The 16,975-nt window shown below is 47.8% G+C and overlaps 1 protein-coding gene across 2 annotated transcripts in view; it reads right to left on the reverse strand.

Annotated features, from left to right (window-relative positions):
• LOC137430991 (V-set and immunoglobulin domain-containing protein 1) overlaps positions 1 to 11,437 on the reverse strand; it is a 64,030-nt gene extending 52,593 nt beyond the window's left edge. The window contains exons 1-2 of one of the 2 annotated variants that reach the window (XM_068121825.2): positions 11,299 to 11,437; positions 4,745 to 4,872 (exon numbers count right to left, since the gene is read on the reverse strand). In XM_068121825.2, coding sequence (XP_067977926.2) covers positions 4,745 to 4,872; positions 11,299 to 11,368 — 198 coding nt within the window. In that variant the 5' untranslated portion in view covers positions 11,369 to 11,437. Of the gene's footprint in view, positions 1 to 4,744; positions 4,873 to 4,982; positions 5,434 to 11,298 lie in introns of those variants that run through there. The other variant, XM_068121826.2, reaches the window with a different exon arrangement.
• Positions 11,438 to 16,975: the final 5,538 nt, after the last annotated feature.

Raw genomic sequence — 16,975 nt, forward strand, 5'->3', positions numbered from 1 at the left:
TCTCTCTCTCTCTCTCTGTCATGTATGCAGTGCAAATGTTCACCGTTGTATCCCTACACCGGGACCGGGTTGTATCCCTACGCCAGAGCTCGGATGGCGCTGCTGTGAATCGGGCCTTGATTGGCAGAGTGAATAAACGCGTACGACAATTGATCGCAGTTTGTTGAGATACTTTACATGGCGACGAAGGTAAACATCTAGACCATGACATCTTTCGGCCATATCGATGAATTCGACCCTCATGAGGGGGATTTTGACACGTATTCTGAGCGTTTGTCTTTCTACTTCGAGGCGAACGGCATTGCGACCGAAGGCCTGATGAAGGCCGTCTTCCTGTCCGTTTGCGGAGGTGAGACGTTCACCTCGTTAAAAACCTGATTCGGCCTCGGACAATCCAGGAGCTCACGTATGCAGAGCTCAAGGCCGCTTTGAAGGAACATTGCAACCCATCTCCTTCAGTCATCCTGTGTCGGTTTAATTTTTACATGTGCAGACAGCAGCAAGGTCAGTCGATCGCAGACTTCATTGCACACCTCAAAAAACTGTCACATCTGTGTGAGTTTGGGGACACGATTGATGACATGCTTCGTGATTTGCTGGTGGTTGGCATGTCCGATGACCGCACTCGAAGACGCCTGCTTGCTGAGAGAAGACTGACGTTCCAAAATGCCAGAGACACCGCAATTTCCATGGAAAGTGCTGAACGCAACGCTACAAGCATCGGTGCCACTCGCTCATCTGGTACCAGCCCTGCTGTGAATCGGTTGGATCATGTTCAGCCACAACGTTGGAACAAGGCTCCTCGTCAGAAGCCAGTGCAGTCTCAAACCCACAACAACTGTTTTCGGTGCAACGGAAAGCACCCTCCGGAGACGTGTCGGTTCAAAGATGCCACCTGCCATTTCTGTTCGAAAACTGGCCATATTGCTCCAGCTTGCATCACTCGCAAATCGGGAAAAGGAAAAGCTGCTGACAAGATTCATCAGTTTATCGGTTCGGAGGAACCCGAGCTTGACCAGGTGAGCTCTGTTTCCGACAACTCAGAATCGTATGACCTGCTTCATATTGATTCTCACCATAGGCGGGACCCTCTTCTTGCCAATGTTGTCGTCAACAATCGACCATTGCAAATGGAGGTCGACACTGGTGCGGCCGTCTCGCTCATCAGCCATGCTGTTTTCACAAACCTGTGGAGTGATGCTGACCGACCCCATCTGAAACCTACTACCTATGGACTCTCCACCTATACAGGTGAGAAGATTGTTCCCTGCGGTACATGTGATGTCACGGTGGGCTACGATAACCGTGAGTTTCACCTACCCCTGATCGTCATTCCTGGAAAGGGCCCTTCCTTACTCGGCAGGAACTGGTTGAGCATAATTCGACTGAAGTGGGAAAGCATTCATCAACTCCGGGCAGCCAATGTTTCTCCTACCGCAGCATACACACTCAAAAATGTGCTGGATACGTACCCGGATGTCTTCAAGGATGAGCTTGGAACCTTGAAAGGACATACGGCTAAACTCAGGGTTGACCGGGATGCCAATCCTATATTTTGCAGGGCTCGCCCAGTCCCTTTCGCCCTGCGTGAGCGGATTGACAAGGAACTGGATCATCTTGAAAATCTGGGGATCATCGAGCAAATCCAGTATGCCGAATGGGCGGCGCCCATCGTTCCAGTCATAAAATCGGACCAGTCCATCCGCATATGTGGAGATTATAAAATGACCGTGAACAGGTGTTCTTCATTGGATAAATATCCAATCCCGAGGATCGAAGACCTCTATGCTCGTCTCACGGGAGGCAAGACTTTTACGAAACTCGATCTCAAATCCGCCTATCTACAGCTCTGCTTGGACGAGAATTCGAAACAGTATCTTACCATCAACACGCATCGTGGGTTGTATAGGTACCACCGACTTAGTTTTGGAGTGAAATCTGCACCTGGAATTTATCAGCGTGTCATGGACAGTTTGTTTGCCGCCGAACGCAACGTCGTTTGTTACCAGGATGATATTCTGGTTACTGGTCGTACGGACGCGGAACATCTACAGAACCTGGAGAGAGTTCTGAAGAAGATTTCGGACTCCGGCCTACGTTTGCGTCGAGACAAGTGCAAGTTTATGGTGCCATCAGTCACGTACCTGGGTCATACGATTGATGCCGAGGGTCTACACCCGACAGATGAGAAAGTCCGAGCTATCAAGGATGCTCCTTCTCCACGAGATGTGACCGAATTGAAGTCATACCTCGGTTTGCTTCAGTTCTATGGTCGTTACATCCCGAATGTGACCGACGTTTTGGGCCCCCTTTATCGGCTTTTGAGGAAAGGAGTCTCCTGGAGCTGGGGGTCTAGTGAACAATCAGCATTCCAGACCTCTAAGGATCTGCTCAAATCGTCCAATGTTCTCGTTCATTTTGATCCAGAGAAGGATCTTGTGCTGACATGCGATGCCTGTCGGTATGGAGTGGGGAGTGTATTATCGCACGTGATGCCTGATGGTACAGAAAGACCGGTTGCATTTGCATCCAGAACGTTGACCCCGGCAGAGAAAAACTATTCCCAACTTGACAAGGAAGGATTGGGAATCGTTTTCGGCGTTGGCAAATTTCGCCAGTACCTTCTTGGACATCATTTCACGATTCGCACTGATCACAAGCCGCTGATCAGTCTGTTTGGTCCAACTAAGGCGACATCTGACACACTACCACCCAGGATCATCCGCTGGTCCCTGTTTCTCGCTGCTTATGACTACACCATATGTTATAAGCCCGGTTCGTCTATCACAAATGCAGATGCCATGAGTCGGTTACCCCTTCCAGAATCCGTTGATGATTCCCCTACACCAGGATCCATTATCGCACTGATGGATCATCTGGAAGATTGTGCTGTCGATTCTGGCCAGATCCGCACTCATACTCGACGAGACCCCGTTCTGTCCAGAACTGTCCAGGCTGTACAGCTTGGATGGCATTTGCTACCTGAGGGTGACCCAGATTTTGCGGCTTTTAAAGCACGTAAAAACGAACTCAGCGTGGAAAATGGTTGCCTACTCTGGGGATGTCGTGTCGTGATCCCGAAAAATCTGCGTTCCAGGGTCATGGATGAAATCCATGACTGTCACCCCGGGATTGTGAAGATGAAGTCACTCGCCAGAAACTATGTGTGGTGGCCGAATCTTGATGCTGATATCGAACATCATGTTCGACATTGTTACCCCTGCCAGAGCACCCGGAATACACCTGCGAAAGCGCCACTGCATCCCTGGGAATGGCCCAGCGAACCGTGGCATCGCCTACATCTCGATTATGCCGGGCCTATTAACGGCAGCATGATTCTAATAATTACGGACGCGCACACAAAATGGATTGATGCCTATGTGACGCGTGGTACTACGTCAGCCATTGTCATCGAAAGACTCAGACGCTGTTTCGCCACTCATGGTCTGCCCAGGATGATCGTGAGTGATAACGGTTCGTGTTTTTCCAGTACCGAGTTTGCCAAGTTCACACGTCGGAACGGCATCAAACATAAGTTTGTCAGCCCACATCACCAGGCTTCAAATGGCTTGGCCGAACGATCCGTGGGAATCATCAAATCCGGATTGCAGAAACTTCAGGAGGGAACCCTGGAAACAAAGCTGTCTCGTCTCCTGTTCAAATACCGCATCACGCCACAATCAACAACCGGAGCAGCTCCGTCTGAGTTATTGATGAAACGACACTTGAGATCGACACTTGACAATCTCAAACCAGACATATCATCAAATGTTTATCAGAGCCAGCTTAATCAAAAGTTGGTGCACGATAAGACGTCCAACAGTCGATGTATCAACATTGGAGATCCAGTGTTTGCCCGAAATTTTGGTGCAGGTGCGACGTGGCTACCGGGAGACATCATCGAGAAGCCAGGTCCACTGTCCAGTGTGATTCGCCTGCAGGACGGCCGCAAAATTCGTCGACATCAGGACCACATAACCTACCGTCACTGTGAGTCGATGGAGCCTGTAGCATCGTCACAGTCAGGACAACAGTTCGACCCGCCACTGCCGGAGATCGTCGTGGCCGCTCCAGCCAGCTCGGATGCCCCGAAAACCTCTGCAAACGCTACACCCTTCGTGGAGACCAAAGGAATCACCTCGGACTCTGTATCCACTGGTACACCGCGACCCAAAGGAATCACCTCGGACTCTGTATCCACTGGTACACCGCGACGCTCAATGCGTGAGAGAAAAGCACCCGACCGGTTGAATCTTTGAAGATGTTTTTTTTCACGTTGACACATGTTCTATTTTCACGTATTTTCATTATTCTCATAACCGTTTGCACACATATTTTCACATGTTTTGGAAATGTTGCTTTTGAAATGTCAATTCTGGAAATCTAGCACGTATATTGCTCTTGGTAATTTTGGACTTAAAGGGGAGGATGTCATGTATGCAGTGCAAATGTTCACCGTTGTATCCCTACACCGGGACCGGGTTGTATCCCTACGCCAGAGCTCGGATGGCGCTGCTGTGAATCGGGCCTTGATTGGCAGAGTGAATAAACGCGTACGACAATTGATCGCAGTTTGTTGAGATACTTTACACTCTCTCTCTCTCTCTCTCTCTCTCTCTCTCTCTCTCTCTCTCTCTCTCTCTCTCTCTCTCTCTCTCTCTCTCTCTCTCTCACAAACCTCATGTTGTGAAATGTCTTGTCTTCCCCTCACCCCCAACCTCCAGACAGATCAAGTCATACTTACAACAATTGCTTTTGAATTCATTCTTCTGAATGTCCATTTTCGTGTATAGTCTTCATCTCTTTTCGGTTCAGGCCAAACACATGTCAGAGTAATGGGCATTTCAGACTGCACCACCTCCCTGATCGCACCTGTGAAAATCATCATTACATGTCATGTCAATTTGAGACAATTCAAAAATGGTGTCTTGCGGGTAAGGGGTGCAGCATCCTGGAGCATGTGATCTTTTGGAAGCACTTACGTGAAATAGTTATTGCCTTCGTTTGTAGACAGGTTGTAGAATATAGAGAAGCATGAGGTTATTGTTTACATGTTAAAGACGCAAGATGAATACATATACAGTGGGTACCGGTAGTCAATGATTTAAACTGGCAGCAGGGTAGTTTGGAGGTATACCCACATACCGTATACGCAGTCGCATCGAACCTGTCTTTGTCTAGCCTGGTACGGGTTTGAATCTCGACGCTGCTATAACATCAATGTCTGCGCCGTCCGAAGGATAATGATAAAATAGGAGCAGTGCACGTTAAGCCGGGCGTCCCATCTGCTGGTATTAGTTGGTGGACGTTAAAAACCCCACGGTGTCCTTCGCGAAGAGTAGGCGAGTTATCACCGGCATCCTCAAAACAATTACAAATTCCTGCTCCCTCAGTCAGGTATCCTGCATCAGAGCAGCGAGTCGAGCAACATCGGAGCAGCGAGTCGAGCAACATCAGAGCAGCGAGTCAAGCAACATCAGAGCAGAGTCGAGCAACATCAGAGCAGCGAGTCGAGCAACATCAGAGTAGGAAGTCAAGCAATACAAGAGCAGCGAGTCGAGCAACATCAGAGTGGGAGTCAAGCAACACAAGAGCAGCAAGTCGAGCAACATCAGAGTAGGGAGTCAAGCAATACAAGAGCAGCGAGTCGAGCAACATCAGAGCAGTGAGTCAAGCAATACAAGAGCAGCGAGTCGAGCATCATCAGAGCAGTGAGTCAGACAATACAAGAGCAGCGAGTCGAGCAACATCAGAGCAGCGAGTCGAGCGACATCAGAGCAGCGAGTCGAGCAACATCAGAGCAGCGAGTCGAGCAACATCAGAGCAGCGAGTCGAGCAACATCAGAGTAGGGAGTCAAGCAATACAAGAGCAGCGAGTCGAGCAACATCAGAGCAGTGAGTCAAGCAATACAAGAGCAGCGAGTCGAGCAACATCAGAGTAGCGAGTCAAGCAATACAAAAGCAGCGAGTCGAGCAACATCAGAGCAGCGAGTCGAGCAACATCAGAGCAGCGAGTCGAGCAACATCAGAGTAGCGAGTCAAGCAATACAAAAGCAGCGAGTCGAGCAACATCAGAGCAGCGAGTCGAGCAACATCAGAGCAGCGAGTCAAGCAACATCGGAGAAGGGAGTCAAGCAATATAAGAGCAGCGAGTCGAGCAACATCAGGACAGTGAGTCAAACAATACAAGAGCAGCGAGTCGAGCATCAGAGCAGCGAGTCGAGCAACAGAGCAGTGAGTCAAGCAACATTGGAGAAGGGAGTCGAGCAACATCGGAGCAGCGAGTCGAGGAATATTAGCGCAGCGTGTCAAGCAACATCAGAGCAGCGAGTCGAGCACATCAGAGCAGTGAGTCGAGCAACGTCGGAGCAGGGAGTCGAGCAACATCAGAACATGGAGCCGAGCAACATCAGAGCAGCGAGTCGAGCAACAGAGCACCGAGTCGAGCAACATCAGAACATGGAGCCGAGCAACATCAGATCAGCGAGTCGAGCAACAGAGCAGCGAGTCGAGCAACATCAGAGCAGCGAGTCGAGGAATATCAGAGCAGCGCGTCGAGCAACATCAGAGCAGCGCATCGTGTAACATCAGAGCAGCGAGTCGAGGAATATCAGAGCAGGGAGTCGAGGAATATCAGAGCAGGGAGTCGAGGAATATCAGAGCAGGGAGTCGAGGAATATCAGAGCAGTGAGTCGAGCAACATCAAAGCAGGGCGTCGAGCAACATCAGAGCAGTGAGTCGAGCAAAATCAGAGCAGCGACTCAAGGAAAATTAGAGCAGCGTGTTGAGCAACATCAGAGTAGCGAGTCGAGGAATATCAGAGCAGCATATCGAGGAATATCAGAGCAGCATATCGAGGAATATCAGAGCAGCATATCGAGGAATATCAGAGCAGCGTATCGAGCGACATCAGAGCAGCGAGTCAAGGAATATCAGAGCAGCGCGTCGACCAAAATCAGAGCAGCGAATCGAGCAACATCAGAGCAGCGAGTCTTGCATCAGAGGAATGATTCGAGCAGCATCAGATCAACGAGTCGAGCATCAGATCAACGAGTCGAGCATCAGGGCAGGGAGTCGAGCATCAGAGCAAGGAGTCGAGCATCTGAGCAAGGAGCCGAGCAAAATCAGAGCAGGGAGTTGAGGAATATCAGAGCAGGGAGTCGAGCAACATCAGAGCAGTGAGTCAAGCAACACAAGAGCAGCAAGTCGAGCAACATCAGAGCAGCGAGTCAAGCAATACAAGAGCAGCGAGTCGAGCATCAGAGCAGTGAGTCAAGCAATATCAGAGCAGCGAGTCGAGCAACGTCAGAGCAGTGAGTCGAGCAACATCAGAGTAGCGAGTCAAGCAATATCAGAGCAGCGAGTGGTGCAACATCAGAGCAGCGAGTCGAGCAACATCAGAGCAGTGAGTCAAGCAATATCAGAGCAGCAAGTCAAGCAACACAAGAGCAGCAAGTCGAGCAACATCAGAGTCGGGAGTCAAGCAATACAAGAGCAGCGAGTCGAGCAACATCAGAGCAGTGAGTCAAGCAATACAAGAGCAGCGAGTCGAGCAACATCAGAGCAGCGAGTCGAGCAACATCAGAGCAGCGAGTCAGGCAATACAAGAGCAGCGAGTCGAGCAACATCAGAGCAGCGAGTCGAGCAACATCAGAGCAGTGAGTCGAGCAACAGAGTAGCGAGTCAAGCAATACAAGAGCAGTGAGTCAAGCAATATCAGAGCAGCGAGTCGAGCAACATCAGAGCAGCGAGTCAAGCAACATCGGAGAAGGGAGTCGAGCAACATCGGAGCAGCGAGTCGAGGAATATTAGAGCAGCGTGTCAAGCAACATCAGAACAGCGAGTCGAGCACATCAGAGCAGTGAGTCGAGCAACATCAGAGTAGCGAGTCGAGCAACATCAGAGTAGCGAGTCAAGCAATACAAGAGCAGCGAGTCGAGCATCAGAGCAGTGAGTCAAGCAATATCAGAGCAGCGAGTCGAGCACCGTCAAAGCAGTGAGTCGAGCAACATCAGAGCAGCGAGTTGAGCAACATCAGAGCAGCGAGTCGAGCAACATCAGTGCAGCGAGTCGAGCAATATCAGAGCAGCGAGTCGAGCAACATCAGAGCAGCGAGTCGAGCAACATCAGAGCAGCGAGTCGAGCAATATCAGAGCAGCGAGTCGAGCAACATCAGAGCAGCCAGTCGAGCAACATCAGAGCAGTGAGTCAGGCAATACAAGAGCAGCGAGTCGAGCAACATCAGAGTAGCAAGTCAAGCAATACAAAAGCAGCGAGTCGAGCAACATCAGAGCAGCGAGTCGAGCAACATCAGAGTAGCGAGTCAAGCAATACAAGAGCAGTGAGTCAAGCAATATCAGAGCAGCGAGTCGAGCAATATCAGAGCAGCGAGTCGAGCAACATCAGAGCAGCGAGTCGAGCAACATCAGATCAGCGAGTCGAGCAACATCAGAGCAGCGAGTCGAGCAATATCAGAGCAGCGAGTCGAGCAACATCAGAGCAGCGAGTCGAGCAATACAAGAGCAGCAAGTCGAGCAATACAAGAGTAGCAAGTCGAGCAATACAAGAGTAGCGAGTCAAGCAATGCAAGAGCAGCGAGTCGAGCAACCAACCCATCCAGGATTACAACCGTCGATCCCCAAAAGGCTCCTTTGGTGAGATTGATACCCCATAACGAGCATAATGATTATACTTATGGGGGATCTGAACCTCAGTTCCAAACATCATGAACCAACGGTGCAGATGGGAATACTAAACATTCCAATCTGAAATCATTAACGCGAATGTTATAGCTATACGAACATCCTGAGGTCGAGCGAGCTTGATTGGCCCTTTTTTGACTTTCCATGACATGACTTGACAAATGGACCGCATCATCCCACTCCACTTCCTCAGTTTCCGTACACTGGGTATCAGTGCTTTGCATCTGCTCTGTACAGATCGATATTATACAGCACGTAATTCGTTCAATAACAGGCACGTTCCATTCACGTCATCATCATCATCATCATTACCATCATCATCATCACCATCATTATCACCATCATCACCATTACCATCATCATCATCACCATCATTATCACCATCATCACCATTACCACCCTCATCATCACCATTACTACCATCATAGGCTATGAGCCAAGGGGGTTGGTCGGTACCATACAGATGGAGTAAGGCTCATTGTGATTTTTAGCAAGATATATGTCCCTAGATATGAAAAAAAAGTGATAGCAGTGTATAACTCTCGGCCATCTCTGTGTTATCACCCGAAATATTATTATACGCCTGCTTCGCTTCGCCAAAAAATGTGATATTTGCTAAAATTGGAATAAATATGTTTTTAAGGACCACAGAGTGCCAATAATTTGCATACTGGATGCCAACTAACATAGTAATAGAAATATAGAACATTTGTGGGGGTTATTTATCAAAATATTGATATAATGACAAAAAATATGTTAAATTTAGTGAAAAGTGGTCGAAATCGCTTCGAGTTCAGAATTCACATTGTACATTTTTGTCAATATTTCAAAAATGAAAACTCCCAGAGTAACATTTGACCCCTCAAAATCTTCGCAAGGAACCACTGCATTGGAATATATCATTACTTTGTAATATGGTGGTTGTTTGGGGCACATATTTTGGCAAAGTTCAAAATATGTTCAACCATACCCCCTAATTTTGATATTTTGGAACGAAACAGCTTTTGAACATTTTAGGTTTATTCGTCTACTACTTTTGGTATCTCAGTGTAATTTTTGGTATTAGCTAGTATCCTAAAGTAGGTTTGTAACATCAGCTACATTATATTTCACAATGCATGCAAACTTGCTCCACACTCTAGGTTTATCATGATCTCTCGAACAAATACGATCTCGATCTCGATCTCGGCACTCTGTGGTCCTTAAAAACATATTTATTCCAATTTTAGCAAATATCACATTTTTTGGCGAAGCGAAGCCGGCGTATAATAATATTTCGGGTGATAACACAGAGATGGCCGAGAGTTATACACTGCTATCACTTTTTTTCATATCTAGGGACATATATCTTGCTAAAAATCACAATGAGCCTTACTCCATCTGTATGGTACCGACCGGTCAATTTGGGGGGTCTGGCTCATAGCCTATCACTATTACCACCATTATCATCACCATCATCACCATTATCATCAACACCATCACCATCAGCATCACCAGCACCACCATCATCACAATCATCATCATCACCACCACTATCATCATTACCATCACCATCATGACCAACACCGTCATCACCAGCACCACCATCATCATCACAATCATCAGCATCACCACTATCATCATCATCACCACCATCATCATCATTACAACCCTCATCATCACCATTACCACCCTCATCATCACCATTACTACCATCACCATTACCACCATTATCATCACCATCATCACCATTACCATCAACACCATCATCATCACCAGCACCACCATCATCACAATCATCATCATCACCACCACAATCATCATCATCACCACCACAATCATCATCATCATCACCATCATCATCATTACCACCCTCATCATCACCATTACCACCCTCATCATCACCATTACTACCATCACCATTACCACCATTATCATCACCATCATCACCATTACCATCAACACCATCACCATCATCATCACCAGCACCACCATCATCACAATCATCATCATCACCACCACAATCATCATCATCACCATCATGACCACCACCGTCATCACTATCATCACCACCACCATCATCACCATCATCAGCATCACCACTATCATCATTACCATCACCATGATGACCTCCACCGTCATCACCAGCACCACCATCATCACAATCATCATCATCACCACCACAATCATCATCATCACCACCATCATCACAATCATCAGCATCACCACCATCATCTTACCACAATTATTATCACCATCACCACCACCATCACAATCGTCATCATAATCAAGGTATAGGATATGAGGTCGTACTTTCTTTCCGGTCTGTGCTTCAGCGAAAGCTAACGTGTGTGTCTGTGTGAGGGTTCTCTTAACCCCTATGTAGGTGCGTGTACCCTGGGTACACCCATTGTGTACGGATCGGTATACCCAGGGCCAAGGGTACACACACCTAACTCGGGTTAATGATCGTTTCGACCGGACACCATAGTCCACAATCAACGTGGTGTCGATTAATGTTAAAATCGACTTTGTTTCCAACATGTAGAAACTTAAGTCCACGACGCGGACAGAGAGGACAGGTGTAACGTATGTAGAGAGTAAATATTGACCTCACCTTGTATGAATGTGTCCGTGAGTATGCAGCCGAATACCGACAAGAGGCAGATCACAAAACAGCGCAGCATCGCAGATGTGCTGCGAGTGGAGAAGCAGAGGGCGGGCGTTCCAACATGTGCACAGAGGCTGCTTGTGGAACAGGAAGGGCCTAATCGCTGCTGGCATCATATTATGTTGCAGTGGGAGAGGGCGGGAAAGCCCCCCTTTGTGACCTTCCGCGTGGTCTTCAGCAATGATGCCGTCGCGGGGACATAATCCTGGAATTATCCGCGTCACAGAACGTGGACACAGGTATTGTTTACACCCGTCTGTCTCTTTGTGAACAGGATATATCAAAAAGTTGTGGACGGATTCGGACGAAATTTGGTGGAGACGTTGTGTTGTGTGTGTGACAACGACGAAATGATTCGATTTTGGGGAAGATCTGGATCCGGATGCTAGAATTTATTGATTGATTTTTCACCATTGAGAGATAGAGCAAAAAACGATATATAGCCTGATATCTCAGAAAGTTGTGGACGGATTTGTGACGAAACTAAGTGAAGAGGTTGTGTTTGTGACAAGGATGAATCGATTCGATTTTGGTAAAGATCGGAATCTGAATCCGGATACGAGAATTTTTTAATTACCCTGCGCTCGCGAAGCGAAAAGCGAGGGCAAGCGATCGGTTTCGTACGTAAGTGTCTGCATTTGAAAAATCCATTTTCTCGGCAAACGTGGGTCCGCCAACATAAAAAAAAAAATCACCATGGAAGCGCGTCTGCCTGTATAATTATGACGTCATAGGTCACGTGGTATGGACGCCATCTTGGAAAAACGTTGCACCTCTATATCTCCGAAATCGCTCAATGGGAAAAAAGTTGAAGCAAGGCTCATTGTCAAGTACTCCCCATGGAGAATAATATATGTTGTCCTGTGGCTGGCTCTCAGTTAACACCGAGAGTACGCCACGGATGGCAATCGAGCTTAATGAATCCAATTGATGGAGGATGATACGCGAGACAGCATGAAAAATACCGGCTAACCTGGACGGCCGCCGCACTCGGGCGTCTTCACTCTTCACCCTGCATCTATCTATAATTCCAGTAATCTCTGTGTGTATGTTTGTATGTTTGTATGTTTGTATGTTTGTATGTATGTATGTATGTATGTTTGTCTGTGACCGCTGTTTCGCGACAACTACCGGTCCGATATACTTGCAACTTGCCAGGTATATTGCTGGGGACCCGAGGATGTGCCTTTTCAAGGTTTCATATTAATCGGACAAGTAGTTAGCGAGCTATGGCGATTTCTTTACCAAACTCCGCAAGCCGTTCGCTTTGGACCAAACCATTGCATGTAAATAGAGGGGGGGGGGGGGGATTGTCACCGTACTCGCAAGCCGTTCGCTTTGGACCAAACCATTTCATGTAAATAGAGGGGGGGGATTGTCACCGTACTCGCAAGCCGTTCGCTTTGGACCAAACCATTTCATGTAAATAGAGGGGGGGGGGATATAATTTTAGATATAGATATAGTACGGGCATGCCCTAGTATTAATAAACCACACGAAACGGAATTTATGGTACAAAAATGAACGCGGCTTTATTGCCGGACCCCGAGAACAAAGAAATGCGCCGATGATAACTAAACCCCTATATCGGGACGCCCCCACACCAGACTTCTACAACGGACAAAGGAAGAATTAAATTAAAGGAATCATTGTGTTCTGTGTGGTGTGACTTATCTCTGTCGGGATGTAGCATCCGTCAGGAATCGTTAGGTCTCAGCACGTCGTCCAACACAGCTCCGGTTGGCGCGAACCGCCCGGTCATTGGCGCGAACACCGGCCTCGCTGCACGGTCCGTCCCACGCCACAGCACGAGTACGCAGGCACCAGGAGCAAGAACAACAGGGGAGGATGATAATCGGCGCTCCACCGTCTCTCCACCGTTCGTCGGCGCCCAACAAGGAAAAGTCCAAACGGGAAGAGGTCCAAACGGGAGAGAAGGGAAGAGAGGTCCGGGCAGGAAGGAATCCAAAACGAGGAGGGAGAAATGTCGGCCAGCGAGTGGTTTTACTGGCTGTCTCGTGACGTCAGCTCTTTTCCCCTCCAACCAGTGCGTCGCTTCTTGCTAGTCTTACGTGCCCTCCTCACGTCACCGGCGCTTCTCCTCCATTCAGCGCGTAGCTTCTTACTCGCCTTTCGCGCCCTCCTCTCTGATTGGCCGAGCGCTTCGCGCCTTTGGCGCTATGTCATCGGTCGGTGGCCAATCAATGTGGCACGTCCTTCACCTTCCTTACTCTGCCAATCGGCGACCTGGTTGTTATTCACCCCTCCCCCGGCCAATCATGTGTCCTCTTGGGCGTGGCTTTCGGCCTGCCTGTGCAATGTCTGTCGCCATGCCGGTGTTGTCAGCCCAAGTGCGTGGTCGCTTCCTGACTGTTGTTCCGTAAGTTATTGTGGCGGAGGGGGAATTTAATTAGTGTGGTGCTAATGGGCCTAACTACTGTTTATTAGTGCATTGCCATACAGGACACAGGTATGATCACAGAGGGAACGACATACAGTGGAATTAGCATAAACCCTACAACTACTTAACATGCCCCACCCCCTCGTGGCGGGGACACATATCCAACTTATCCGACATCCGGGCTACACAGAACTTATTACAGGTGAGGTTTCCCTATCACGACAGCCGGAGCACCTACCTATGCAGATCTACCTGGATCTATATATGCCCTACCCAAAATTCATAACAATATGTTAATGATGTCATCAATGCCTTCATTATGACGTCATAATTTGACAAGTACATCGCTTGATCCAATCAGTATTTTTAAAAATCTCTGCAACAAAATTTTCACAATAGGAGCGCCACCTCCTGTATAATATTAAAAGATAATGATGACGGCATAGGTCACGCGGTACAGGCGCCATCTTGGAAAAAACGAAAAGCGTTGCACCTCTCTATCTCTGAAACTACTCCATGGGGAAAAAAATTGAAACATGGTGTGTTGGCAAGTACTCCCTAATCCCTATGGGGCTTAAGATATGATAATGATGATGTCACCCTCATTATAATGTCATAATTCGACAAGTACAATGCTTGATTCGATCAGTATGAATTTTTACCTCTGCCACTATAGGTGGATGGAAGTTATGTTTTCACCCCTGTCTGTCTGTTTGTGAACAAAATGTCTTAAAAAGTTGTGGACAGATTCGGACAAAATTTGGCAGAGATGTAGCGTACAGTCACGTGAAAAAGTAAGTACACCCTGTAGTGAAATTGTGCCTAAGTTTGAACCCAGGTGTTATGCGGCTTCTGTCCACTGTGCGGCAGTTATAAGAACTCAGACAGACAGCGCCACGATCATTCCTGTGACATTCATTGTGTGTAATGTTGTGCATAATTAGATGGTGTGTATCATTCCTTTGTTCCAGGCTTGCTTGTGCTGGTTTGCAAATCCATTACTGATTCCTATGAATGCTGAATATTGATATGTTGCTTGTTGGTTTTCTTACAGGTATTGCTAGAGATCGATTCAGAATTAATTGTTGTAAAAACCAGAGTTACAACATTGTCTCAGATTGTGAGTTTAATTCTGAATCGATCTCTAGCAATACCTGTAAGAAAACCAACAAGCCACGAGGGAAGAGAAGGATCCAAGTCAAGCACGAACCGGGCGAAGAGAGCTTGCTTCAATGTCGTCTCTGAGAAAAAGCTCCCGAATCGGTGCAGGCCCCCTTATATCACTTCGCCTGGTGACGTCAGACCGAAGCTTCTCGTCGTTCCCCGAACTCTCCAGCATCTTTTCTCCAATGAATCCCCTCCTCCTCAGTTGCATCCTCGAGCCTCCGGCACTGATTGGCTGAGGTTCGCGCCTTCCACGCCAACCGATCACAGGCCTCCCTGTGGCGTGGTCACAGCCCCGCCCATGTGATGTTGCTATGCGAACAGGTGGCACAGCTAGCGGCAGCCACCATCGGCGGTGCCCGGATCTGACTTCCTGCCCGTCTTCCAAAGTCGTTGCGGTAAGGGAAAGGGAATTATTTAATGTTGCACTAAGGGCCTATCTACGTGTTTATGTTGGTGTGCATTGCCATAAGGGACCAAGGTTTGATTACCAGGTGTGACACACAAGGGCTGTTATCTTTAATACCCTACAACTACCTAGCACACGAACATCCTGGTATGTTCACAGTTATACTCCTTAACCGACAAACCAGACTAAACAGACAGAACTTATTACAGGGCAGATTCCTTATCGCGACAGATGAAGCATGTTACCTATTCAGATCTACCTGACTCTAGATATTGCTCTACCCTCCCGACATAACAATATTTTAACCCTGAGAAATCCCACACACCCACTCTCTCTGAAAGGACCTTACTGCAAACCCTCCCATCTACTTTCGCAAAAACCCTCTCGAAGAAGTCAATCACTCAAACTCTTGTGTCTCACTCTCAACCATGATATCTCTCTCTGGGGCAAGCCACATTTCAAAATTTACCTCCAAAGCCAGACTGTAAACTAGGCATTCTCTATCGTGCAAGGTCCTTCCTTGGCACACCTGAGCTCCTAGCCACCTATAAGGCTTTCATCCAGTTAAAATATCTATTCCAACCTTGTAGGTCATTGGAATCTCTCGCAATGAAGCTGAGTCTATGGGTCTAACACTTCACCATTGCAGACAGGTCAGTGGTCTCTCTGTCTTCTTCTGCCTCCTTTCTGGTCTTGCACCCTCTGCCCTCTCCGGACCTTGTCCCCCCTCACTCCCCCTGGTATCTGCAGAATGCACGTGGTCCACCAGCAACCCTCTCCTAGTGGAACTGCCAAGATCCAGAACCACTGCTCACCTTCACTCATTTGTTTCTCTATTTTCCACCAGTGGAACCAACCTCCAGACTCTCTTCAATATCATACTTTCCTCCAGGTCTTGAAGACAGCTGTTCACCACCATCTCAAATCATTCCCCATGCAAAAGCATGATCTTTTCTGTACCCATTCCACCCACCACCCCTCCAAAAATTTTGCTTATGTATCCATCCCTTGCATTCTCCTCTACCCCTCATCGTTACCCGCGTCCCTTGTTTATGACTGCCAAACCATGTGACGTCAGAGTTATCAATAAAATATTCTCCATGGAGAGTTGCTCCTATGTTTAAAGTTTTGCATCAATCGGACAAGCGGTTGCAGAGAAAAAACTTTTTAAGCAAAAATGTATAGACATGGACACAGATATAAAGACAGACAGACACAGAGACACAGGCGTTACAATAGTCTCGCAACCCCTTAATCAAGACTAATCAAGAAAATGGATGTAAACAAGTCAAAAGCGAGCAACTGAAAATGATACAGATTGTATTTTAGTCAACAAGAACAAAATATAATAACAGATGTGACAGTGACCTAAAACTCTTTCAATACTGTTATACTGGCAGTAACCATCGATTATATTAGCAAGGTGAACACAACCTAAAACGAGAAAGCAAGAATGAGAAACACTCGAGCAAAAAAATATTTAATTGTGGCGGACACAAGCAAGGTACACGAATTCAGCGCACCAGCAGGTGGCGCGAACGTCCAGGCGGGGAACTGGAATGCATGCCCTGCCTATCGACCGATCGGCCACGCCCGGGGACGAGGCGTGGCCTCGGCACATATATGCGGGTTCTAGGCTCAGGCCAGCT

The sequence above is a fragment of the Myxine glutinosa genome, chromosome 7 (assembly GCF_964187855.1).
Source record: "Myxine glutinosa chromosome 7, kmMyxGlut1.1, whole genome shotgun sequence".
In the NCBI taxonomy this organism is placed as follows: Eukaryota; Metazoa; Chordata; class Myxini; order Myxiniformes; family Myxinidae; genus Myxine; species Myxine glutinosa.